Consider the following 27378-nt stretch of genomic DNA (forward strand, 5'->3'; position numbering starts at 1 on the left):
AGAGTTTAGATGAGGGGCTTTTGCATTTGAAGGGTGCAGAAACTTGGGGCCCTATAATTTACTAAGGGGCAGCAGTCTTGGAAGGTTTTATAGTAACTTGCTCCTACTGGGTCTCACAGATACAAACTGGAGATGTGGGACTGTATCTTTCAACAGGTTTATCATCTAGAAAAAAAAAATTTTTTTAATTAGAAACTTCTTAATAATCACTTTTAATATGAATTTTTTAAATGTTTATAAACTCAGAGCTAAATAAATTATAGGTTACTCCTGTGAACTTTCAGTTCAGTTCTGTTCAGTCGCTCAGTCGTGTCCAACTCTTGGCGACCCCATGAATTGCAGCATGCCAGGCCTCCCTGTCCATCACCAAATGCCAGAGTTTACTCAAACTCATGTCCATTGAGTCGGTAATGCCATCCAGCCATCGCATCCTCTGTCGTCCCCTTCTCCTCCTGTCCCCAATCCCTCCCAGCATCAGGGTCTTTTCCAATGAGTCAACTCTTCGCATGAGGTGGCCAAAGTATTGGAGTTTCAGCTTCAGCATCAGTCCTTCCAATGAAAACCCAGGACTGATCTCCTTTAGGATGGACTAGTTGGATCTCCTTGCAATTCAAGGGACTCTCAAGAGTCTTCTCCAACACCACAGTTGAAAAGCATCAATTTTTTGGCGCTCAGCTTTCTTCACAAGTCAACTCTCACATTCATACATGACCACCAGAAAAACCATAGCCTTGACTAGATGGACCTTTGTTGGCAAAGTAATATCTCTGCTTTTTAATATGCTGTCTAGGTTGGTCATAACTTGCCTTCCAAGGAGTAAGCGTCTTTTAATTTCATGGCTGCAATCACCAACTGCAGTGATTTTGGAGCCCAAAAAATTAAAGTCTGGCATTGCTTCCACTGTATCCCCATCTATTTCCCATGAAGTGATGGGACCAGATGCCATGATCTTAGTTTTCTGAATGTTGAGCTGTAAGCCAACTTTTTCACTCTCCTCTTTCACTTTCATCAAGAGGCTTTTCAGTTCTTCTTCACTTTCTGCTGTAAGGGTGGTGTCATCTGCATATCTGAGATTATTGATATTTCTGTCGGCAATCTCGATTCCAGCTTGTGTTTCATCCAGCCTAGCATTTCTCATGACGTATTCTGCATATAAGTTAAATAAGCAGGGTGACAATATACAGCCTTGACGTACTCCTTTTCCTATTTGGAACCAGTCTGTTGGTCCATGTCCAGTTCTAACTGTTCTTCCTAACCGCCAAACAGGTTTCTCAACAGGCAGGTCAGGTGGTCTGGTATTCCCATCTCTTTCAGAATTTTCCACAGTTTATTGTGATCCACACAAACAAAGGCTTTGGCGTAGTCAATAAAGCAGAAATAGATGTTTTTCTGGAACTCTCCTGCTTTTTCGATGATCCAGCAACGTTGGCAATTTGATCTCTGCTTCATCTGCCTTTTCTAAAACCAGCTTGAACACCTGGAAGTTCACAGTTCATGTATTCCTGAAGCCTGGCTTGGAGAATTTTGAGCATTACTTTACTAGCGTGTGAGATGAGTGCAATTGTGCAGCAGTTTGAGCATTCTTTGGCATCGCCTTTCTTTGGTATTGGACTGAAAACTGACCTTTTCCAGTTCTGTGGCCACTGCTGGGTTTTCCAAATTTGCTGGCATATTGAGTGCAGCGCTTTCATAGCATCATCTTTCAGGATTTGAAATAGCTCAACTGGAATGCCATCATTTCCACTAGCTTTGTTTGTAGTGATGCTTTCTAAGGCCCACCAGACTTCACATTCCAGGATGTCTGGCTCTAGGTGAGTTACCACACCATTGTGATTATCTGGGTCATGAAGATCTTTTTTGTACAGTTCTTCTGTGTATTCTTGCCACCTCTTCTTGACATCTTCTGCTTCTGTTAGGTCCATACCATTTCTGTCCTTTATTGAGCTCATCTTTGCATGAAATGTTCCCTTGGTATCTCTAATTTTCTTGAAAAGATCTCTAGTCTTTCCACTTCTGTTGTTTTCCTCTATTTCTTTGCATTGATCACTGAGGAAGCCTTTCTTATCTCTCCTTGCTATTCTTTGGAACTCTGCATTCAAATGGGAATATCTTTCCTTTTCCCCTTTGCTCTTTGCTTCTCTTCTTTTCACAGCTATTTGTAAGGCCTCCTCAGACAACCACTTTGCCTTTTTGCATTTCTTTTCCATGGGGATGGTCTTGATCCCTGTCTCCTGTACAATGTCACGAAGCTCCATCCATAGTTCACCAGGCTCTCTGTCTATCAGATCTAGTCCCTTAAATCTATTTCTCACTTTCACTGTATAGTCAGAAGGGATTTGATTTAGGTCATACATGAATGGTCTAGTGGTTATCCCTACTTTCTTTAGTTTAAGTCTGAATTTGGCAATAAGGAGTTCATGATCTGAGCCACAGTCAGCTCCTGGTCTTGTTTTTGCTGACTGTATAGAGCTTCTCCGTCTTTGGCTGCAAAGAATATAATCAATCTGATTTCGGTGGAAGAGGGTGTTTGCTATGACCAGTGTGTTATCTTGGCACAACTCTATTAGCCTTTGCCCTACTTCATTCTGTACTCCAAGGCCAAATTTGCCTGTCACTCCAGGTGTTTCTTGACTTCCTACTTTTGCATTCCAGGCCCTATAATGAAAAGGATGCCTTTTTTGGGAGATAGTTCTAAAAGGTATTGTAGGTCTTCATAGAACTGTTCAACTTCAGCTTCTTCAGAGTCACTGATTGGGGCATAGGCTTGGATTACTGTGATACTGAATGTTTTGCCTTCAAAACGAACAGAGATCACTCTGTCATTTTTGAGATTACATCCAAGTACTGCATTTTGGACTCTTTTGTTGACCATGATGGCTACTCCATTTCTTCTAAGGGTTCCTGCCCACAGTAGTAGATATAATGGTCATCTGACTTACATTCACCCATTCCAGTCCATTTTAGTTCATTGATTCCTAGAATGTCTACATTCACTCTTGCCATCTCCTGTTTGACCACTTCCAATTTGCCTTGATTCATGGACCTAACATTCCAGGTTCCTGTGCAATACTGCTCTTTACAACATCAGACCTTGCTTCTATCACCAGTCACATCCACAACTGGGTATTGTATTTGCTTTGGCTCCATCCCTTCATTCTTTCTGGAGTTATTTCTCCACTGATCTCCAGTACTTTAGCTACACCCAAAGCTGTGACAATAATCTTGCTCTGTGACTGGACAGCCACAAGCCTCTACCCACTATAGGGAGAGGATGCCACCAGGAGGTCTTGAAAACCAGCATTTAATCTAAGCAGAGGGCTGCCTCTAGTTGGAGTCTATGTTACTCCTCTACTCACAGTCAGCTAGATTTCATTGCTTTGAAAATGTTTAAGCCACAAATTGTTTTCTTGGATACAAGAAAAGGTTGCAAAAAGCAGGGATAAAATGGGGATTAAATGACTTAATTTCATATGTAAACACTTTTTTTAATCCCTATTAATCTGACAGTGTGAAAGAAAAACACAGAGATTCAATATTTGCATAAAATTATCTTCTCTATCATTTAGGCCTAATATCATATACAGTTTATGTTTTTCTTTAAAATTCAGAACTCTATGAGTATGCTTCAACTGTGCAGTGCTATAATACCAGTATAAGATTTTAAATGTATTTTTTAATGTGCAGATCCAAAATCATGAAACAAATTTCCAGAAATCACTATAGAATCATATTAGAAATCAAGATTTCCAGATTCTTCCTGTCTCAAATTCAGTTGAGATTTATTCCACTTGCCTGCATATGTGTTGGCCTTGTTTAGGAGGTCCGTGCATGCATGCATATCAGCGAAAGCCCGGATTCCTAAGCAGTTGACAGGGTGAAGTTGAGATTCCAAAAATTCACAGCAAGTCTTCTTCACATCCTGTAACTGTAACAGACCAGCAGCTGGGAGAAGTACCTGTAACACAACAAGTGAGCATGCTTAGCTGACTGGCTAGAAGTTTACTCTTGACTGTGTCTACAGATGGCTCAGGGATTCAGCCACAGTTCAAGATCTGCACCCAGACCCCAGCATCCCATAGACAAGTAATGTAACTATTATTTGCAAAAAGGATGATGCCTCCTTCCAATCCCCGTAATTTCTGTGGAATCTTTCAAAGATCTCTTCTTGGTCACAAGAATGTAAGAGACATCAGATTATATTAGATTAACAATTCTTTTCATAGATCTAAACAAACGTTCCTTTGAATTTTAAAAACATAAATTATTAGGCTGCAAGGGGGTGCTATGGTTCCATGAAAATGATTTTCTTCCCTTAGAGTAGTCAGGAGATTCAGTGATTTGTGAAGAAGGGGTAAGCACAGAGTAATAATACTGGAGTGGCTTGGCATGTCCTCCTCCAGGGGGTCTTCCTAACCCAGGGATTGAACCCAGATCTCCCACATTGCAGGCAGATTCTTTACTGTCTGAGCCACCAGGAAAGCCCACACCAAAACTTCATCTTTTTGTTATTCCACTAAGTAACACCACAAACTACTTTCCTTAGCGGGGTAGAACAATTTAAAACTCAACAGTCTAAATGCAAGCAACTTCTCTGAAATATATGTGCTTAAAAAAGAAAACAAAAGGAGTAATTATCTAATAATAACTTTTTAATTTATATTTTTATTTCAATAACTCCACAAGACTCTGTATTAATTAGGTTATTCTTTGGGATTTAACCAGTGTCTTCACTATAAATATGATATCCAACACAATTACTTTTCAAATAGGCCAATAATGGAAACATTTTTACTTGTACGTAAATTAGTACAATGCTATGTAAAGGACCATATTGGAAAGTCAAATTTGGAAAACTTTATAAAAAAGAAGCTGGTAAATCCTTCTAGAAAAGCCAAAAAGGTGGGGGTGGGGGGGAGCTATTAGAACAATAGTCAATTTTAGAAAAGGTAATTTGGGCATATTAGCATAAAAATTAAGTAAGTTCTAAGTTCCTTCAGGAACTGATTTTCATATATTCCAAGCTGAGACCCAAAGAGAAAATGAGAAAAGAGACAGCAGTTTTAAATATCCTTCAAAATTTTCCTAAATGTATGCAGTAAGTCCTAAATGCAGAAGAGAAAAAGTGCATCCCTGTCTTTCTGTAATACAAACTGCTTTATTTTCTTAAAGGAACCATAGCAACTTTAACTCTCCAAGCTAAAAACTGTGTGTGTGTCCACATATACAGTCAAGTAGTTATGAATCAAAGATGAAGAGGACAACTTTTTGTGTTTTTTAGTTCAATTACACCAACTAAATAACTTTTCTCTGAAAATTATGAAAACAGTATCTGGTGATAATGTCTTTTCTTTCTGAATAGGAGAAATAAAGTGCAAATAACTCTGTTTATACTCAAATCTTTTATATAATATGGATACTGTGCTTCATTATGTGATGGGAATGACTCTCCATGGAAGGCTGACAATTTGCACACTGGAGTTTTTCTACACTGGAATAATTGTGCTCTGAAGCATGTAAAGTACATTGCATGATGCTTAATAGCACAGCCATTTAATTCAGCAAATATTAAGAAAGTGGTCTTCTGTGTAAAATTCAGTCTCTGTGAAGTTTATAAAAATGGTAATCATCACCCATCTAATCAGCATTTTCCCAGAGACAACATAGTGTAATATAGTATAATGCAAACTGCTTTGTAATACACAAAGACAGGAATCCTTGAGGGGGAAAGCAGTCAAGCAGAAGCAAGTTCACCCACACATTGTTGGTGTGTGTGTACACTGGTTCAGTCTCCATGAAGAGCAATTTGTCTATTTAATCAAAATTACAAATGCACATATCCTCCAATACAGCAATTTAACCTACAGATTACACTACAGAAAGAAAGTGAAGTTGCTCAGTCGTGTCCGACTCTTTGCGACCCCATGGACTATAGCCCACCAGGCTCCTCTGTCCATGGAATTTTCCAGGCAAGAGTACTGGATTGGGTTGCCATTTCCTTCTCCAGGGGATCTTACCGACCCAGGGATCTAACCTGGGCCTCCCACATTGCAGGCAGACACTTTACCATCTGAGCCACCAGGGACACTAACATATGCACAAAAGCGCTCACATAAACACAACATTCATTACAGTATTATTACGGGTAATAGCAGAAGTTATAAAACAGCCCAAATGCCCACCATAAGGAGATTGGTTAAACACTGGTGTTCATCCATTTGATGGAACACTCTGTATACATTAATGAGAAAACTATATGAATAGGACAATTTCTAAGATATATTCTTAAATGAAAAAAAAATCAGCAATTGGTTGATACTCTGCTATCATACAGGTTTTCCAGGTGGCTCAGTGGTAAAGAATCCAGCTGTCAATACAGGAGATGAAGGTTGGCTCCCTGGGCTGGGAAGATCCCCTGGAAGGGGAAATGGCAATCCACTCCAGTATTCTTGCTGGGAAAATTCCATGGCCAGAGGAGCCTGGCAGTCCATGGGATTGCAAAGAGTCAAATGCAACTGAACACACAAACACACACTCACATACACATGGTAATATATACATACCCACTCACATTTATACATACGTCTATAAAAAAAGCAGATATAATAGACTTTTAAAATTTTATTTTGCTTCCCCAATTTCAACTTCATCACTACCAAGTCTAGACCTATCCAACAGGAGACTGAAACTCATAAACTGTTAAATCCCAGATCTGGAAAGGATATAACAAGTCATGTAGGCCAGGAATATAAAAGTTAACTTAATTGTCGGCCACATGGCTAGAAATTCACATGTAGTTATTATGGTGGCAATACACACCATAAATGTTAGTAAAATGCAAAAAATGAATTCATTTATATTTTCCTTTTATCAATAAATCCTTCAAAATGCCTCAGTTTTATGATACAATTTTATTAGGACTAAACTACAATAGAGAAGCAAAAAGCAAAGGAGAAAAGGAAAGATAGAGCCATTTAAATGCAGAGTTCCGAAGAACAGCAAGGAGAGATAAGAATGCCTTCCTCAGCGATCAATGCAAAGAAATTGAGGAAAACAATAGAATGGGAAAGACTAGAGATCTCTCCAAGAAAACTAGAGATACCAAGGGAACATTTCATTCAAAGATGGACATCTGTCCTTTATTCTAATAAAGGACAGAAATGGCATGGACCTAACAGAAGCAGAAGATATTATCAAGACGTGAAAAGAATACACAGAAGAACTGTACAAAAAAGATCTTCACGACCCAGATAATTACGATGGTATGATCTCTCACCTACAGCCAGACATCCTGGAATGTGAAGTCAAGTGGGCCTTAGAAAGCATCATGATGAACAAAGCTAGTGGAGGTGACGGCATTCCAGTTGAGCTATTTCAAATCCTGAAAGATGATGCTATGAAAGCACTGCACTCAATATGCCAGCATATTGGGAAAACTCAGCAGTGGCCACGGGACTGGAAAAGGTCAGTTTTCATTCCAATGCCAAAGAATGCTCAGACTGCCACACAATTGCACTCATTTCACATGCTAGTAAAGTAATGCTCAAAATTCTCCAAGCCAGGCTTCAACAGTACATGAACTGTGAACTGCCAGATGTTCAAACTGTTTTTAGAAAAGGCAGAGGAACCAGAGATCAAATTGCTAACATCCTCTGGATCACTGGAAAAAAAAAAAAGAGTTACAGAAAAATATTTACTTCTGCTTTACTGACTATGCCAAAGCCTTTGATGTGTGGATCACAAGAAACTGGAAAATCCTGAAAGAGATGGGAATACCAGACCATCTGACCTGCCTCTTGAGAAACCTGTATGCAGGACAGGAAGCAACAGTTAGAACTGGACATGGAACAACAGACTGGTTCCAAATAGGAAAAGAAGTACGCCAAGGCTATATATTGTCACCCTGCTTATTTAACTTATATGCAGAGTACATCATGAAAAACACTGGGCTGGATGAAGCACAAGCTGGAATCAAGATTGCTGGGAGAAGTATCAGTAACCTCAGATGGGCAGATGACACCACCCTTATGGCAAAAAATGAAGAAATAAAGAGCCTGTTGATGAAAGTGAAAGAGGAGAATGAAAAAGTTGGTTTAAAGCTCAACATTCAGAAAACTAAGATCATGGCATCTGGTCCCATCACTTCATGGCAAATAGATGGGGAAACAGTTGAAACAGTGTCAGACTTTATTTTGGGGGGCTCCAAAATCACTGCAGATGGTGACTGCAGCCATGAAATTAAAAGACGCTTACTTCTTGGAAGGAAAGTTATGATCAACCTAGACAGCATATTAAAAAGCAGAGACATTACTTCCCCAACAAAGGTCCATCAGTCAAGGCTATCCAGTAGTCATGTATGGATGTGAGAGTTTGACTATAAAGAAAGCTGAGTGCAGAAGAATTGATGCTTTTGAACTATGGTGTTGGAGAAGACTCTTGAGAGTCCCTTGGACAGCAAAGAGATCCAACCAGTCCATCCTAAAGGAAATCAGTCATGAATATTCATTGGAAAGACTGATGTTGAACCTGAAACTCCAATACTTTGTGTACCTGATGCTGGGAAAGACTGAAGGTGGGAGGAGAAGAGGAAGACAGAGGATAAGATGGTTGGATGGCATCACCATCTCAATGGACATGAGTTTGAGCAGACTCTGGGAGTTGGTGATGGACAGGGAGGCTTGGTGTGCTGCAGTCCATGGGGTCACAATGAGTCAGACAACTGAAACTTCAATAGCTCATAATTATTAAACTAATCATATACAGCTTCAAAAACAATTATTTATAACAATTGGCTCAGGCTTACATGATCCCTGTTGAACATGAGTCATTTATGATGAAAATAGGAAAGCACTGAGGCCACACCAACTGTCCATATTACTCTGTGACCAGCTAAAAAACAACCAAACAAAACACACGCAACTTGCAGATGCTATAACTCACAATGGGAATCAAACAGCTGACAGTCTATGAGCTAGATGCTTTCAGATCAAGTCAAATCAAACCTCCTAACTTGTCTGATGAAGAAACTTAATCCTAGAGGGGCCAAAAGATCTGACTAAGTTCCACAGCCTGTCAGAAGAGAGCTAGTGCGTGCTGTAACTGCTTAGTCGCCAAGTCATGTCTCTTTGTAATCCCATGGACTGTAGCCGGCCAGTCTTCTTTGTCAATGGGATTTTCCAGGCAAGAATACTGGAGTGAGTTACCATTTCCTCCTACAGGGGATCTTCCCAACCCAGGAATCAAACTTGCATCTCCTGCATTGGCACACAGGGTCTCTACCTCTGCGCCATATGGGAATAGGGATATAATCAAATTCACTAACTCTTTGGTCTAGTGTTCTTTCCACTACCTTCATACCCATCTGTAAGTATGAAGTGCTTGTCTAATTTCTAAATCTGTAATACTGCTCTTTTCGGTAATATAAAGATGATGGGCTTCCCTGGCAGCTCAATGGTAAAGAATCTGCCTGCCAATGCAGGGGACGTGGGTTTGATCCCTGAACTGGGAAAATCCCCTGAAGAAGGAAATGACAACATATTCTATTATTCTTGCCTGGGAAATCCCATGGAGAGGGGAGCCTGGCAGGCTATCGTCCACAGGGCTACAAAAGTATAGGACACAACCACCAAAGTATAGGTCCAAAACCACCACAACAACAATAAAGACGACAATCACTTCAATTGCATTCTTGCAGTTGCTTCCATTTACCGAGTAATTACTACGTCAGGCACTTAACAAGCAACAACATCTCACTGAAATGCTATGTGAAGAGCTACCAGCCGAAAGCTTTTTAGAACTTCCTGAAATTGGTTTTGTTTTGTTTTTTCAAATTTTTAACCTGTGGTTGGTTGAATCAGCAGATGTGGAACCTGAAGATATGGAGGGCCCACTGAATTAAAAGAGATGAATAGTTAATGACTAGGACATTTGTTCCTAATATATTTAGTGTAAAAAAATCAAATTTTTAAACAGTCCCCTTTTATTAAGCACACATATACATGATCACAGAGACAGTACTAGGGGAACAGTCCACAATTGTTATTTGGGATTACCTCTGGTTAACAGTAGTATGGAGGCTTTTCTATTTTCTTCTTTTGATCTCTATTTTCTAAAATTTCAATAATAAATCTGTACCATTTAAACAGTCACATTCTAATGAAAGTCAGGGAGAAGCAAGTAAAGAAATGCCTTTCTGGGAACTTTCCTGGTGGTCCAGTGGTTAAGAATCCGCCTTCCAATGCAGAGGGTATGGGTTCAATCCTGGGTCTGGGAACTAAGATCCCACATGCCATGTAGCAACAACTGAGCCAGTGAGTCACAACTAGAGAAATGCCTGTGTATCGCAACTAGCAAATCCTGTACACAGCAACGAAGATTCTACCTACCACAACTAAGACCCAATGCAGCCAAAGAAAGAAATGCCTTCCTGGATCTCTAAAATTCTAGCCAATCTCACAATGGTAAGGGGAGCTGTTTATTTAGTGACTACCACACTCACCAGAGACTACCACAGTTTGGCCTGTCCTCTGAGTATTGTGAAGCTGAAAGACCTTTGAAGTGAAGTGAAGTGAAGTCACTCAGCCGTGTCCAACTCTTTGCGACCCCATGGACTGTAGCCTACCACGCTCCTCCATCCATGGGATTTTCCAGGCAAGAGTACTGGAGTGGGTTGCCATTTCCTTCTCCAGAGGACCTTCCCGACCCAGGGATCAAACCTGGGTCTCCCGCATTGTAGGCAGACACTTTACTGTCTGAGCCACAAGGAAAGTCCTTACCTTTAGTCTTTCTCAAGCTAGTGTTTTGTAGAACCTTAAGAGGTTCTACATGTTCCTCTTCTTGTTCATATAAATAGCTCTTGAAGTGCTCAGAGGAACATGATAGCTGATTAAATCAACTTAACTTCATATGTTATCATTTTGTTAAGCAGAAAAAAAATTTTCCATCTAGATATGTTGATTTCCAGCATATGGAGACACATAAAGCCTAAACATCTTATACTGTGGAGATGTTTTCTGCAACGAACAAAGAAGTAGGGGGAAAACTACCAGTGATTCCTGAAGACAAGTCGAACATCAGACACGGAACACACCCAAGCCAAACAATAAGCGCCCATATGACATCTTACACCAGCTGCACATTTTAAAGTAAGAAACTTCCATCCTACTTCACATTATCTGACAAGCCAAATTACATATAAGATGTCTCGCTTAGACAAATACACACCTTCTGCTTGGCTATTAGTATATGCAGTTTATTTTTAGCTTGGGCACCTACTCTATAGAGTGAAATAATTTATGTAGTAAATCTTTTGAATCCTGAACCTTTAAGGGATGTTTATTAGAAGACACTACCACAGGGTCTGATTATATAGATGTAAGATTTCCAGATGCCTGGGAATGATGCTTACATGATGCTCATAGCTCAGTCACTGTTAACATTACAGTTAGCGCACTGCCAAAAAGCAAATTTTTATTAATTTTGCAGTCATCTTGTAACCATATCAGAAGAACCTGTTTGTTTAAAGTGCCAGGGCCTTGTATGCCAGGAATAATGTGAAAATAAGGAAAATAGCTATCCAAAGGGTGTGAGCAGAGGGTAGAAATTATCCCCAAAGTTAAAGAGGCTGTATGTTGTTAGACTAAAAAAGCCTCATTATGAAATACAACCTATAACTTTCATTAGCATACCTCTTCTTAAATCTGGGATTTCCCTGGTTGTCCAGAGTTAAGGTAGTGGTCAAGGTAATTCCCCTGGTGGCTCAGATGGTAAAGCGTCTGTCTGCCTCCAATGCGGTAGACCCAGGTTTGATCACTGGGTCAGGAAGATCCCCTGAAGAAGGAAATGGCAACCCACTCCAGTACTCTTGCCTGGAAAAATCCATGGACTGAAGAGCCTGGTTGGCTACAGTCCATGGGGTCGCAAAGAGTTGGACACAACTGAGCAACTTCACTTTCACTTTCTTTCCAGTGGTTAAGAGTCTGCCTGCCAATGCTGGAGACATGGGTTCCATCGCTGGTCTGGGGAGATTCCACATGCAGCACCACAACTACTGATTCTGTGCTCTAGAGTCCAGGAGGTACAACCACTGAAGCCCAAGCACCCTAGAGCCCTTGAGCCCATGCTCTGCAATGAGAGAAGCCACCACAGTGAGAAGTCTGTGCACTGCAACAAAGTAAACCCCACTGGCTGCAATAACAGAAAGTCTGTGTGCAGAAATGAAGACTCAGCACAGCCAAAAAATTAATAATAAAATCTTTGAAATAAATAAAAATTAAAATCTCCCTTTAGTCCCCAAGTTACAAGTAAGTCATATGCCACAATCTTATTTTTGTAATTGGCTATGTGACACACCTTGCCATTTACTCATAGAAACAGTATTAAAAATCGTTACAAACCACAATAGCAATGAACACAGTACTACTTCTTGATGGCTATGACCTCAGGGGGCAGTAGGTGTGAAGAAGGAAGAAGAAAGTTTCCTTCCTCTTTGTGGGATGTAGGCCTGGCTGGGGACAGAGTTTTGAAACAGGAAATGTTTGTCTCTGGCATCCTGCCACCTCACTTGCACTGTGCTGTGCGTGTGTTCAGTCACTCAGTCGCGTCCAGCTCTTTGTGACCCCATGGACGGTAACCCGCCAGGCTCCTTTGTCCACGAGATTCTCTAGGCAAGAATACTGGAGTGGGTTGCCATGTCCTTCTCCAGGGATTCTTCCACACCCCGCGACTGGACACACGTCTCCTGCGTCTCCTACGTGGGCAGGTGGGTCCTCTGCCACCGAGCCGCCAGGGCTCCCCCCCATAGGCACCGCTGTGTCTCAGAGCCCTAATGCTGGGCCACAGGCAGCCAGATCTCCAGTCTGTGCACCCAGCTGTGACTTCCCACCCCGATCTGTCTTTCCTGCTAAGTGTTTCATTTTACTCCCTAAATGCACCTACCTCACCTTCCAACACATCCCATACCCAAGCTTCATCCCTTGGGATGTCAGTAGGGTCAAAAGAAAAACCATCTTATTATTAATTCATATTTAGAGTTAATAACATATCACCTTCCAGGAAAAACTTCTTCCAGAAGTAAAAGTTTTACAAGCGGCTGACTCTTACGCAGAACATATTTGTAATTGATGTCATTTCCAGTGATAAAATAAATGAGGGGGAAAGGCAAAGGGAGCACAAAAAGAAAAAATATGGGAGCAATACAGCTTCCAAACAGAATGAACGTCCCTCTTATACCACCCTTTTCATAGCTGCTGGCTCAAATTTACAATGAAGACAATCTGCCTGCAGAGTTGTTGAAAAAATTTTAAAAATTGGTCAACCTTTAACACTGCCTGACACATGACCAGAGTAGCATATTAGCACTGACTCAAGGCTTCTATTCTTTGAACATTCAATCCCATCACAATGAAATGCCACAATTTCTTCTCCCTCACAAGATGACATTCTATGCCAGATCATTCACAATAAACATAAAATTGCTTTCTTTTCACATCAAATATTCTAAAAGTAAAAGATATAATCAGGGACAATTTGGAAAAGAGCAACACAATATACAAAAATAAGAAATATATCTGATACCTCACTAGTCATCAAATAAATATAGATTAAAATGAAAGTATTTTATGACTATTGATTAAAAATGATTAACATCAGACATTCAAGTCAAGGTATAGTAAGTCTTGGCCCCTAGCTCATTTCTGCTGTCACTGTAAACTAATCAGTTCTCTTAGAAAGGAAATAGGCAATAGTCATCAAGAGTTCCCCAAAAAATCAAAGTTTAAAGTCTCTGGCCCTGAAAGTATGTTCTGGGATTCTACTTTGAGAAAACAGTTCAAAAAATGAAATAGGCTCTACATCCATGAATTCTACTTTAGCATTCCTTATTAGAGTATGGGGAAAAAAACTAAAGGTTTAACAGTATGGCAATTTACTAAATTAGGCTACACTCACATAATGAAATATTATAATCAATGATAATGAAGACTAATAATGGTTAAACACACTAATATTTCTAAAATATCTGCAATAAGATACAATCATATTATAAAAGTAAATTAATATACAGCTTTAACCTACAGTCACATTAGAAAGAGTTTAATGGACATCAGTTACATTTGCTTTGAACTCAAGGAACATAAGACAATGCTGAACAAACAAAACACTGAACATTCCCACTTGATTCGTTTTTCCTGACACGCAGTGGAATAAATAAAGAGGGCCTTTCAAAGCCAGCTTGCCTTCTCACCCTTGCATCCATCAGTTGCATAATTGGCAGCTTTGGATCTGAATTTAATCTTCTCTCTAAGCAGAGAGAACGTCTTAGCTCTAATTAAGCAGCTCGATCCACTGGACATTTATTTCTGCCCACACTGATGTGGCCCTGGACAGTGATGTTCCGCTCTCCAGTGACCCAGTTCTAGTTCATGTGCCCCTAGATGCCTCTACCTAGGGCTCCTTTCCCAGTGGACCCTACATTACTATGCACTGACCACTTCTCCAAGAAACTAAAATTGTGCCCAGAAGATAACAGAGTGGTTGTTCCCAGGTAACTTCCTCCTGTCCTGCCAGGACTTCTTGCTTGTCTCAGCCTCTATTTATCACACAGGGCCACGCCTGTGTGATATCATGCCAGTCTATCTTATAGGCGTTCCTTCATTATTCATCTGACAATTGTTTTAATTAATACCAATCACTAGTCTAAGTTCTGGGGATTGGGAAGTGATCAGCCACCCTAGAACCCGGATTCTAAAAGGGAGTGCTTACATTTAGTAGGGACATGTGGAGTTTCCATCACTTAAGTTCTTCTGCCCTTCACAGTGGTCTCTGGATCTCAGAGTCTAAAGTTCACAGGTATGACAGCACTTAGGAGAGCCATAAATATTAATCCACAATCTGTTACTGAGTTCCTGTACAGCTTCAGGGTCAGAATGGAATTATATGAAAAGAATGGAGAATGTAAACTACTCACAAGCTCCAGAGTCAGAGAACTCTGGCCTTGAAGGCTGTATGAGCAACATACTCACTGTGTCACCCTAGAAAGTCAAACCACTCAAAGCTGCAATTATTTGATGTGTAAAAAAAGAAAAAAACAACCCTCTTTCCAGCATGTTACAAAAACTAAATAAAGGCAGCATTTCAGCATTTAGCAAAGTAACTGGAACACAGAAAGCAGGTAATTCCCTCTTCTAAAATGAATATTTCATTCCAGTTTTCCTATAATTACTCAGAATTAATCCACTTTAATCTCCTCTCCTTTAGTCTCTCCTCTCTAAAATCAACACAAATAAAAAAACATGACTGCTGATCTCTCAAAAAACTGAACATACGTTTTACTCCTGTAAGTCAAAATTCTCTTCCGTATCTCCATCAGATCCTCCAAGAGTCTTCCTTTCAACAACCTCAGCATTTCACAAATAATTACCTTCAAAACCAGAACTTAAGCTGGTTAAATCATGGCCGTGAGGTTGAGGCCTCAAGTCACTATCTAAACAAGAAAACAGGAATTGACAAGTGCCACCAGTGGGCCTCAAACATATTTTTTTTAATTAAAACAGAAACAAGTTTAAAAGGCCAAGATTATCAGTTAACTCAAAGAACAGACCATCTCTTAACATTGGGGACTAAGGACAACTCTGACTTTGCAAAGGTGCTGCATATATTTACAACTATGAATGATGATCACCAAATTAACTGCCAAATATAACTGTCAAAACAGTTTATATTCATTGTCTCTTTTGTGTGTCAGTCATCTGGCCTACACACAAATAATCATCCAAAGCATTATAAATAGAGGATTGGGTTAAACTTTCATTCAAATGTGCTTGAAAATCGGAAAATTATTAAGTGAAAAATGAAAATCTCAATATGATCCATTTGAGTAGTCCTTTACCAAGGGTTCATTATTTTTCCACCAACAAATATTTCTTCTTTGTTCCAAAATCTGTAATGTCTATTAAAATGGGAAAGTATTTTATCCAACCATCACTGTTCACCAGGTTCCACAAAATAGTTAATGGGGAACAACTTCACATGTGTAATAAACTAAGCAAGATCCCTGTCTTAAAAGAAAAACAACAGGTCGTGTGATGGCACAGCATGACTCGCTTATGTACTACACCCTCCTCTTCCTCTCCTTCTCGCTCCTTTTGTCTATGCCTATTACTTTTCCATCATCTTTCTAAATTGTTTTGCATTATTCAGAAGATCCACAAATTACCAAATTTATTTCAATGGGATTTTTTTTCAATGCTGAAGAGATTACTAATTATTTTTAAAGATTTGGTGGTTTTTTTGCTAAATATTATGCTAAATCAAAACTCTCTCCCATATAATACACTCTTATTCCTTAAATAAATAACTCTTTTCAGGTACATGTTATTTTTCATCAGAAATTATTCTATACTCTCTCCTCTCAACTCTGTCTGCAATCAATATTCATACATCATATCTCAACTTTGTTTCTCAAAGCCTAGACATAAGAAGAGATTCTAAGATAAAATTAAATTACAGCTGGAGAAGGAAAAGGGAAAAAGTACATGATAAGAAAGCACATGCGAAGCAAACCAAAGAAAAAAATAGAAACATATTTAATAGGCAATTACATAACATAGTCCATCTGAATCATAGCTTCTACCTGACCCCAAATAGCACTTAAATTGTAGCGTTATTGTTTATGTTCCTTATCAGAGTGCTTTAAATTTTCTTCATAACAGCCAAAAAACTTTAAACAGATCAACATGGTGAAAGTGAAAGTGTTAGTTGCACAGTCGTGTCCAGCTCTTTGGAACCCCATGGACTGTAGCCCACCAGGCTCCTCAGTCCATGGAATTCTCCAGGCAAGAACACTAGACTGGGTAGCCATTCTCTTCTGCAGGGGATCTTCCTGACTGAGGGATGGAACCCAGGTCTCCTGCATTGCAAGTGGATTCTTTATCATCTGAGCCACCAGGGAAGTCCTTACCTGTATACATGTAAAACTGCAATAAATACACACAACCGAATACTCAGCATATTTATAAACAGAAACACACTACTGGAACGTGTGATAACATAAATGACTGTCACAAATGTTACGTTGTGCCAAAAATGTCACCCTCAAAAGAGTACATTCTGTGTGACTCTATTTATATGAAGTTCAATAGGCAAAACTAATCAGTTGTAATAGCAATCATATCACCCTAGATTCGGGGTGAGGGATTTACAGGGAAGAGGTTTGAAGTTATAAATGCTCAATATCTTGATCTGGGTGTGGTATATGCAGTTGTTAAAACTTAGCAAACTGAAAAGTTAAAATCCATGGAATGTAAGCTACAGCCCACTAAGTGGTGGAAAATGACTGCTTTAAGCAAACGCTGAGATTAACCAAAGGTCAATAGAAGGTTTTTATAAATTTTGAAACACATTTTTTAATGAAAAATAATAATCCTATCTGATAGAATCCAAAATAAGAATGTAACCCCTCCCCAAAAATCAAACACATTTATATGACCAAATTTCTACACTAGTCATTATAAAGTTAATTTAAAACAGCAGCTTACAAATACATGTTAGTGACACAAAGTAAAATAATTGCAACTTATACATCCTAGGGGAAGGCACAAGTACACTCAAACTAGAAGAGCACATTGATTTTACTAACCTGACAAGGGATTAATCATCAAGGTTCAAAAGGTAAAAAATTTTATGTAAATAATGCTAGGGTTTATAAATCCTTTGGCTTATCTCAAACCAAATATGTCAGAATCACAGATAAATTAAGAACTCTAGACTAACCACCTAAACTGGTTTGGTGAGACAGACTTGCCACATGCCTGATGCAAACATGTTATCTCCCACGCAGGCTCCATACCTAAACAAAAGGCAAAGATCAAGGGGAAAAAACCCACATGATAAGGATTTTGACTTATTTCTAATTTTTCTCATCCCTGCTCAAATTATTCAATATTGTTTATAAGATGCTAAATCTTAATCAGGGTAGGCTTATTTTTTATTTATCAAGTTATATACCTTGCATATACCACATGAAGCTTCTTAAAACATGAACTGCAAAACAATTCAACTGTCTTGACACCTTCAAAGATTATATATTTCAATGATATGAAGCTATAATAAATAACGTAATTACTAATGCTTCTGGAGTAACTAGCTTTTCTCCAAACAAAAACTTAACAAACCACTTCAAGTGTGATGTCCATCTAGTTCTATAGGATGTTCTTATAATAAAGCTTCTAGATTTTCTCAAGCTAGCTGACCCCAGTGACTTTTTCCGTATTAAATTTTGAATAAGTTCTTTCTCTGTTCTATATCTTAACTTATATAGAGTAAAACATAATTTAACTGGGAAGGCTAAAAACTGGATGTTCTCACTGGTCAAATATTTTGATTAAAATTATGAGGCTTACCAAGTTCTAACTAAAAACACAATAAAATACAACTAAGATCAAACTCAAGCTTCCCTGGTGGCTCAGATGGTAAAGAGTCTGCCTGCAATGCAGGAGACCTGGGTTTGACCCCTGGGTTGGGAAGATCCCCTGGAGAAGGTAATGGCAACCCACTCCATATTCTTGCCTGAAACATCCCATGGATGGAGGAGCCTGGTGGGCTACAGTCCATGGGGATGGAAAGAGTCAGACACGACTGAGCAACTAATACATAAGATCAAAACTCAACTATAAGTAAAGTTTTACAGTAATTTTTAATGTAAAAGAAATTCACCATGTTTTGCCTCTAGATAATAATAATAAACAAAAATTACCACTATTCCAGTAGAGTGATAAAATACTAAGTTAACAGATTTCTAGGTATTAGAATGTCAGATAAATTCACTCCCATAAGATTTCCATTGCTATACCATAAACAACCACTAACCCTAAAGGTTTGATTCAAGGCATTTTTACTATTTTTTAAGTGTTAACTGTGTTTTCCAAGCATATCATCTACCAAAAATCCTTTTAGACACAAGGCACTTACTCTCTATTTCCTAAGAGAAACAGAACTTGAATGGAAAAACAGCAAGTGTTCTGTAGATTCTGCTAGGAGAAGTATCTCCAGCCACCACAGTCAAACCAATGGAAAAGGCTGTTATAAATCAAAGATAGAAAACAGTACCACCCCAGAGTGCTACCACCACACTAATCCAAATATACAAGACTTGTTGGGTGGAGAGAATCAACAGCAAATTATGAACCTTTATTTGGGGGGGATCACAAATAATATATGCTGATTATGAAGAGTGAAAATATAAAGAGTAAGGAAAAGATTACATGAGCACTTTTTATACAGTGATCCCAAACAATCTCAAATGAGTTCTTCCTCAAGGACTCGAGTCCTTTTACTGCTGTTGCATTTTCTGGCTAAGATCCATTGTTGCCGTTTAGTCACTAATTCTTATCTGACTCTTTTGAGACCTCAAGTATGTACAGGCTCCTCTGTCCACGGGATTTCCCAGGCAAGAACACTGAAGTGGGTTCCCATTTACTTCAGCACAAGACCTTTCCAAACTACGTCTCCTGCATTAACAAGCAGATTCTTTACCACTGAGACACCTAGGAAGCCTGACTAACATCATAGAGCCTCTTAGTATTTTTAGAAGTCTTAGCTGTGATATTTTACAGCATTCCTATGAGGTAGTGAATCATTATTAGCCTCATTTAATAGCTGTACATCAGACAGAAAACTTAACGTCTTACTCAAAGCCATTACTGAAGTTGATAGTAAGTTCAAGATTTCAGCTTTGAATTCTAATAGGACAATGATCAAGAGTCCACTGACCCATAAAGTTTCCAGCAGAGAGTCAATTTACAGGTTCCTTATTATCTTCTCAGTTGTTCAATATTAATTTAAACAAGCAGTATTATATACTCATTTAAATAATTTCATGCTAAGATGCCACTGTCAACATCTGGGAAACTATTCAGTAGATGTTCTTTAACCTAGGAGATGAGCCTTTCTTTACTGAACTCCTTTGGTATTCAGGCAACTTCTACATGTGTGGCTGAGAATGGAAAATGATCATTCAATCAAAATAACCAAAGGGCAGATCTCAAACATGACTGTAACCAAGCTTACACCATGATTATGAGTATAGTTACAGTCTCTCTCAGAGGAAATTATTTTTCAGATTATTTTGACATAAGGCACATGAACAGTATGAAAAGGCAAAAAGATGGGACACTGAAAAATGAACTCCCCAGGTCAGTAGGTGCCCAATATGCTACTGGAGATCAGTGGAGAAATAACTCCAGAAAGAATGAAGAGACGGAGCCAAAGCAAAAACAATACCCAGTTGTGGATGGGACTGGTGATAAAAGCAAGGCCCGATGCTGTAAAGAGCAATATTGCATAGGAACCTGGAATGTTAGGTCCATGAATCAAGGCAAACTGGAAGTGGTCAAACAGGAGATGGTAAGAGTGAACATCGACATTTTAGGAATCAGCGAACTAAAATGGACTGGAATGGGTGATTTTAACTCAGATGACCATTATATCTACTACTTTGGACAAAAATCCCTTAGAAGAAATGGAGTAGCCATCATAGTCAACAAGAGTCCGAAATGCAGTACTTGGATGCAATCTCAAAAACGACAGAAAGATCTCTGTTCATTTCCAAGGCAAACTATTCAATATCACGGTAATCCAAGTCTATGCCCCGACCAGCTAATATTGAAGAAGCTGAAGTTGAATGGTTCTATGAATACCTAGAAGACTTTCTAGAACTAACACCCAAAAAAGATGTCCTTTTAATTATAGGGGACTGGAATGCAAAAGTAGGGAGTCAAGAAATACCTGGAGTAACAGGCAAATTTGGCCTTGCAATACAGGCAAAGGCTAAAGGAGTTTTGCCAACAGAACACCCTGGTCATAGCAAACATCCTCTTCCAACAACACAAGAGAAGACTCTACATATGGACATCATCAGATGGTCAACAGCAAAATCAGATTGATTATATTCTCTGCAGCCAACGATGGAGAAATTCTACACAGTCAGTAAAAACAAAACCAGGAGCTGACTGTGGCACAGACCATGAACTTCTTTATTGCCAAATTCAGACTTGAATTGAAGAAAGTGGGGGAAACCACTAGACCATTCAGGTATGACCTAAATCAAGATGGAGAAATTCTACACAGTCAGCAAAAACAAGACCAGGAGCTGACTGTGGCACAGAACATGAACTCTTTATTGCCAAATTCAGACTTAAATTGAAGAAAGTGGAGAAAACCGCTAGACCATTCAGGTATGACCTAAATCAAATCCCTTACGATTATACAGTAGAAGTGAGAAATAGATTCAAGGGATTAGATCTGATACACAGAGTACCTGAAGAACTATGAATGGAGATTTGTGACACTGTACAGGAGGCAGGGATCAAGACTGCCCGCAAGACAAAGAAATGCAAAAAAGCAAAATGGCTGTCCGAGAGGCCTTACAAATAGCTGTGAAAAGAAGACAGTGGAAAAAAAAGGAGAAAAGGAATGATATAGCCATTTGAATGCAGAGTTCCAAAGAGTATCAAGGAGAGATAAGAAAGCCTTCCTCAGCAATCAGTGCAAAGAAATAGAGGAAAACAATAGAATGGGAAAGACTAGAGACCGCTTCAAGAAAATTAGAGATACCAAGGGAATATTTCATGCAAAGATGGGCTCAATAAAGCACAGAAATGGTATGCATCGAATAGAAGCAGAAGATATTAAGAGGAGGCAAGAATACACAGAAGAACTGTACAAAAAAGATCTTCAGGACCCAGATAATCATGATGGTGTGATCACCAACCTAAAGGCAGATATCCTGGAATGTGAAGTCAAATGGGCCTTAGGAAGCATCACTATGAACAAAGCTAGTGGAGGTGATGGCATTCCAGTTGAGCTATTTCAAATCCTAAAAGATAATGCCATGAAAGTGCTGCATTCAATATGCCAGCAAATTTGGAAAACGCAGCAGTGGCCACGGGACTGGAAAAGGTCAGTTTTCATTCCAATCCCAAAGATAGGCAATGCCAAAGAATGCTCAAACTACCACACAATTGCACTCATTTCACATGCTAGTAAAGTAATGCTCAAAATTCTCCAAGCCAGGCTTCAACAGTACGTGAACTTCCAGATGTTCAAGCTGGTTTTAGAAAAGGCAGAGGAACCAGAGATCAAATTGCCAACACCCACTGGATCATCAAAAAAGCAAGAGAGTTCCAGAAAAACATCTGCTTTATTGACTATACCAAAGCCTTTGACTGTGTGGATCACAAGAAGCTGTGGAACATTCTTATAGAGATGGGAATACCAGACCACCTGACCTGCCTCTTGAGAAACCTGTATGCAGGTCAAGAAGCAACAGTTAGAACTGGACATGGAACAACACACTGGTTCCAAATCAGGAAAGGAGTACATCAAGGCTGTGTACTGTCACCCTTCTTATTTAACTTATATGCATCATGAGAAACGTTGGGCTGGATGAAGCACAAGCTGGAATCAAGATTGTTGGGAGAAATATCAATAAACTCAGATATGCAGATGATACCACCCTTAAGGCAGAAAGTGAAGAGGAACTAAAGAGCCTCTTGATGAAAGTGAAAGAGGAGAGTGAAAATGCTGGCTTAAAACTCAACATTCAGAAAACTAAGATCATGGCATCTAGTCCCATCACTTCATGGCAAATAGATGGGGAAACAGTGACAGACTTATTTTGGGGGGCTCCAAAATCACTGCAGATGGTGACTGCAGCCATGAAATTAACAGATGCTTACTCCTTGGAAGAAAAGCTATGACCAACCTAGACAGCATATTAAAAAGTAGGGACATTACTTTGACAACAAAGGTCTATATAGTCAAAGCTATGGTTTTTCCAGTGGTCATGTATGGATGGGAGAGTTGGACTATAAAGAAAGCTGAGCAGAGAAGAATTGATGCTTTTGAACTATGGTATTGGAGAAGACTCTTGAGAGTCCCTTGGACTGCAAGGAGATCCAACTAGTGCATTCTAAAGAAAATCAGTCCTGAATATTCATTGGAAGGACTGATGTTGAAGCTGAAACTCCAATACTTTGGCCACCTGATGCGAACAGCTGACTCTTTTGAAAAGAGCCTGATGCTGGGCAAGACTGAAGAAAGGAGGAGAAAGGATGACAGAGGATGAGATGGTTGGATGGCATCATCGACTCAATGGAAATGAATTTGAGTAAACTCTGGGAGCTGGTGATGGACATGGAGGCCTGGCATGCTGTAATCCATGCGGTTGGAAACAGTCAGACACAACTGAGTGGCTGAACTGAAGAATAAAAAATTTTTCCAACAATTTTTATAATGTTATTAATTGTAGAAACGTTAGTTAATTTCCATTTGGAGACAGGTAAGAGTTCAAAAATACTAGTCCTCTGCCTTCTGGTTGGAATTTTGGCCTCAGTAAGAACTATGGCTGGTATACCAAATTGGCCACATCCCCAAGAGTTTGAGGATAGGAAAGACAACTACTAGAATATCAAATGTTCAGAAATACGTTATCTGATGAGAATTTTTCTGGATACCACACAGGGTGGAGATACATTAGACTTGATGGCGCTCAATCAATATTCCTTACTAGAAATGTATGTTTGATAGTGGGATGACAATTCATTACAGTCCTCTCTTACCCATTAGAAGTAACCCCCCTTACCGCCTCCACCCCTTCTCTGTGATTCCACATTAACTACAACAACCCTCTGATTACTAACGCTATCAGCAGGGACCTAGATCCTAGAAGTGATGTACATTGGACACTACACACATCTATACTCACTCAATTCAGTTCAGTCGCTCAGTCGTGTCCGACTCTTTGCGACCCCATGAATTGCAGCACCCCAGGCCTCCCTGTCCATCACCAACTCCCGGAGTTTCCTCAAACTCATGTCCATCGAGTCGGTGATGCCATCCAACCATCTCATCCTCTGTCGTCCCCTTCTCCTCCTGCCCCCAATCCCTCCCAGCATCAGGGTCTTTTCCAATGAGTCAACTCTTCGCATCAGGTGGCCAAAGTATTGGAGTTTCAGCTTCAGCATCAGTCCTTCCAATGAACACCCAGGACTGATCTCCTTTAGGATGGACTGGTTGGATCTCCTTGCAGTTTATAGTCACTAGAAACACCCAATTAGCTGTAAAGTAACAGGCTGTTTAAGGTTCTCAGGACAGGAGCCTTGTCTGTCTTGCTTGGTATTGCATTGTCAATTCCTGGAACATTATCTGGCATAAAAAAGATGTTCCATAAAATTTTAATGAACTATTATTGAAAACTGAAATTTATCAGAATCAATACCAGCAGTGGAAAATACAAGCAAGCTCAATAGCTTAGAAGAATGAAAGGGAAAGAGCAAGTCACGCATGAACAGCAGTAAAACGGTTATTAATCCTTATGTGAACTAGCCTGGTCTAGTTGCAGACCATAAAAGGCTTAGATCTTCAACTTCAATCCTAAACTAATCCTGATGAAGACTGCAAAATTTATTAGTGACCTAATCAGTGATTATAGTCTGTCATTAAACTTGCTGTTCTAAATGTAGAAGGCTCCCCAACACACCCTCAGGCTTACTAAGCCATGTGTGGCCCTAAAGCCCCACAGGACTGAGCATAGTCCCAGATTCAAGGTTTACAGTCTGTTCCCTAATGGGAATACGGATATGACAATACCAACCTTACTTAGCTCTGGTCATAATAAATGCCTAGCCCTTACTAAGCCTCTTTCCAGACAAGCTAGAACCTAGAAGCTGTAGGCTTGAATCACTGTTCACTCAGAGCAGCTCTTTCTGGATCAAAGGCACCATCATCAGTCTAACAGCAGGCATTACCACCACCACAAGACCCCACTGCAAGGGATCCTGTGGCACCTCATTCATACTTGAGAATTTATCACTCAACCTTGAACATTTTAATTTGGAATGCATACTACTCTCAACCTAAGAAATATTTATCTAGTACTTGCCCCTGTTCCACCCCGGATTAGCACCCTTATTCCTAGCTCCATTCATTCCTGGCTCAAACCTCAATCCAAACTGGACTTTTAATGAAGTCCCAGCATGTCTCACCTCTATATAAACCAGTTATCTAATCACAATGTTCCACAAGCTCTTAGATAAGAAAGAACAGAATCATCCCCACTTTGTAGACAGGCTCAGAGAAGTTAAGGACTTTGAACAAGGTCACACAGTGTTTAAATAGTAAACCCAAGATTTGAATCCAGCTTAAAGTCTATACTCTATTCATTATGCTTTCTGTTCCTTGTTCATTTCTTGTAGCATCAGGACCATAAGTACACGCCAGAGTATTCAGCAGATATTCCATCAACGTCTGTTTAACTGATAGGATTTCTTCAGTGTTCATTTTAAAATAAATTTTCATCAACGGGCATCTCATCCCAGTGTTGATCTATCCAATGCAGAAATACAGAAAGAGTATCCTTTCAACAACTCCCACTTAGCCAGTGGCCTGACTGACCACCTCTTCCCGCGCTCTGTGAACGTGAACAGGCCTGTACGCTTCGACCTCTCCTCTCAGCTGACACGCAATTCATCAACACACGTGTGTTAGATCTGTCTGGGGCATATGCACTTGCTACTGAAATAATTTAAATACCTATATGTAATCCAATGAAATGTGAGTGTAAAAAGAGTGCTTTTATGTGAAACCGAGCTTGATTGCTTTAGAATGATTTGATCAATATGTTACTACAAAAATTTTTTTAATCAAATTAGACGTGTGAAGAATGTCAGAGAAAGTCTATAGTCTGAGGAAGACTTTGCACTGAAATTTCTTTTCAAGTGTCTCAGTTCTTTTTCTAATTTTAATTTTATTTATTTATTTTTGGCCATGCTAGGTCTTCGTTGCTGTAAACAGGTTTTCTCTAGTTGCAGCAAGCGGAGGGCAGTGCACTGGCTTATCATTGCCATGGCTTATCCTGTTGTAGAAACATTACTTTGCCAACAAAGGTCCGTCTAGTCAAGGCTATGGTTTTTCCAGTGGTCAAGTATGGATGTGAAAGTTGGACCATAAAGAAAGCTGAGCACTGAAGAACTGATGCTTCTAAACTGTGGTGTTGGAGAAGACTCTTGAGAGTCCCTTGGACTTCAAGATCAAACCAGACAATCCTAAAGGAGATCAGTCCTGAATACTCACTGGAAGGACTGATGCTGAAGCACCAAAACTCTGGCCACCTGATATGAAGAGCCAACTCATTAGAAAAGACCCTGATGCTGGGCAAGATTGAAGGCAGGAGGAGAAGGGGACGACAGAAGGCTAGATGGTTGGATGGCATCGCCAACTCAAAGGACGTGAGTTTGAGCAGGCTCTGGGAGATGGTGAAGGACAGTGAAGTCTTGCCTGCTGCACTCCATGGGGTTGCAAAGAGTCGGACACGACTGAGCGACTGAACAACAACAACGTCCTGTTGCAGGGCATAAGCTCGAGGGCGAGAGGGCTTTGGTAGCTGCAGCAGGTGGGCTCAGTAGTTGCAGCTCACAGGCTCTGGACTGCAGGGTTGGTAGTTGCAGCACATGGGCTTAGTTGCCTCATGGTATGTGGAATCTTCTCGGGCCCGGGATGGAACCTGTGTCCCCTGCACTGGCAGGCAGATTGTTAACCAGTGGACCACCAGGGAAGCCCTCAAGTTTCCCAGTTCTTGCTGTACTTTAAGAACAAGCATGTGTCTCTCCAAGCAGCTGGCTGTACTTAGTTTTACAACAAAATACTGGCATAATTTGTACAGTAACATGTTTGGGATTAAATATTTAGGGTAAACAAGTGCTCTTTAATAATTTTTCCACTTCAACAGCCTTTTTTTGATTAAGTGCCCAATTGTATCAACAGGCATCCTACCGTGGAAGCCCTTCCTGAAATACCCTCCTTTCAGGCGCCCTCAAGTAAAAGGCTCGACAATGACACACTGCTGACACTTCTGATCTCAAACAGACATGCTAGTCTACACAACCAAGAAAATGGACACACCATGTTCAGTTTTCTATTGTACTGCTGCTGCTGCTGCTAAGTCACTTCAGTCGTGTCCAGCTCTGTGCGACCCCATAGACGGCAGCCCACCAGGATCCCCCGTCCCTGGGACTCTCTAGGCAAGAACACTGGAGTGAGTTGCCATTTCCTTCTCCAATGCATGAAAGGAAAAGTGAAAGTGAAGTTGCTCAGTCATGTCCGACTCTTAGCAACCCCATGGACTGCAGCCTACCAGGCTCCTCTGTCCATGGGATTTTCCAGGGGATAGTACTGGAGTGGGTCGCCATTGCCTTCTCCCTCTATTGTACTGAGGTTGTGTTAAACATTCCAGTGAGTTTCTCTTGAAAAACTCTTGCTTTAATTCTGTTCCTTTTGAAAAGGGATGAGCTTTTCTATCTCAAATAATTTCAGTTTATGCAACACACA

The 27378-nt window shown here is 39.9% G+C and overlaps 1 protein-coding gene across 4 annotated transcripts in view; it reads right to left on the bottom strand.

Moving 5' to 3' along the window:
* The window catches only part of KLHL2 (kelch like family member 2), a 154854-nt gene that overhangs the window by 68899 nt on the left and 58577 nt on the right, over nucleotides 1-27378 (bottom strand). For all 4 annotated transcript variants that reach the window (XM_043902693.1, XM_043902692.1, XM_043902695.1 and 1 more), the window contains one exon: nucleotides 3793-3955. In XM_043902693.1, coding sequence (XP_043758628.1) covers nucleotides 3793-3955 — 163 coding nt within the window. The remainder of the gene's footprint in view (nucleotides 1-3792; nucleotides 3956-27378) is intronic.

Source organism: Cervus elaphus, chromosome 5 (assembly GCF_910594005.1).
Source record: "Cervus elaphus chromosome 5, mCerEla1.1, whole genome shotgun sequence".
Taxonomy (NCBI): Eukaryota; Metazoa; Chordata; class Mammalia; order Artiodactyla; family Cervidae; genus Cervus; species Cervus elaphus.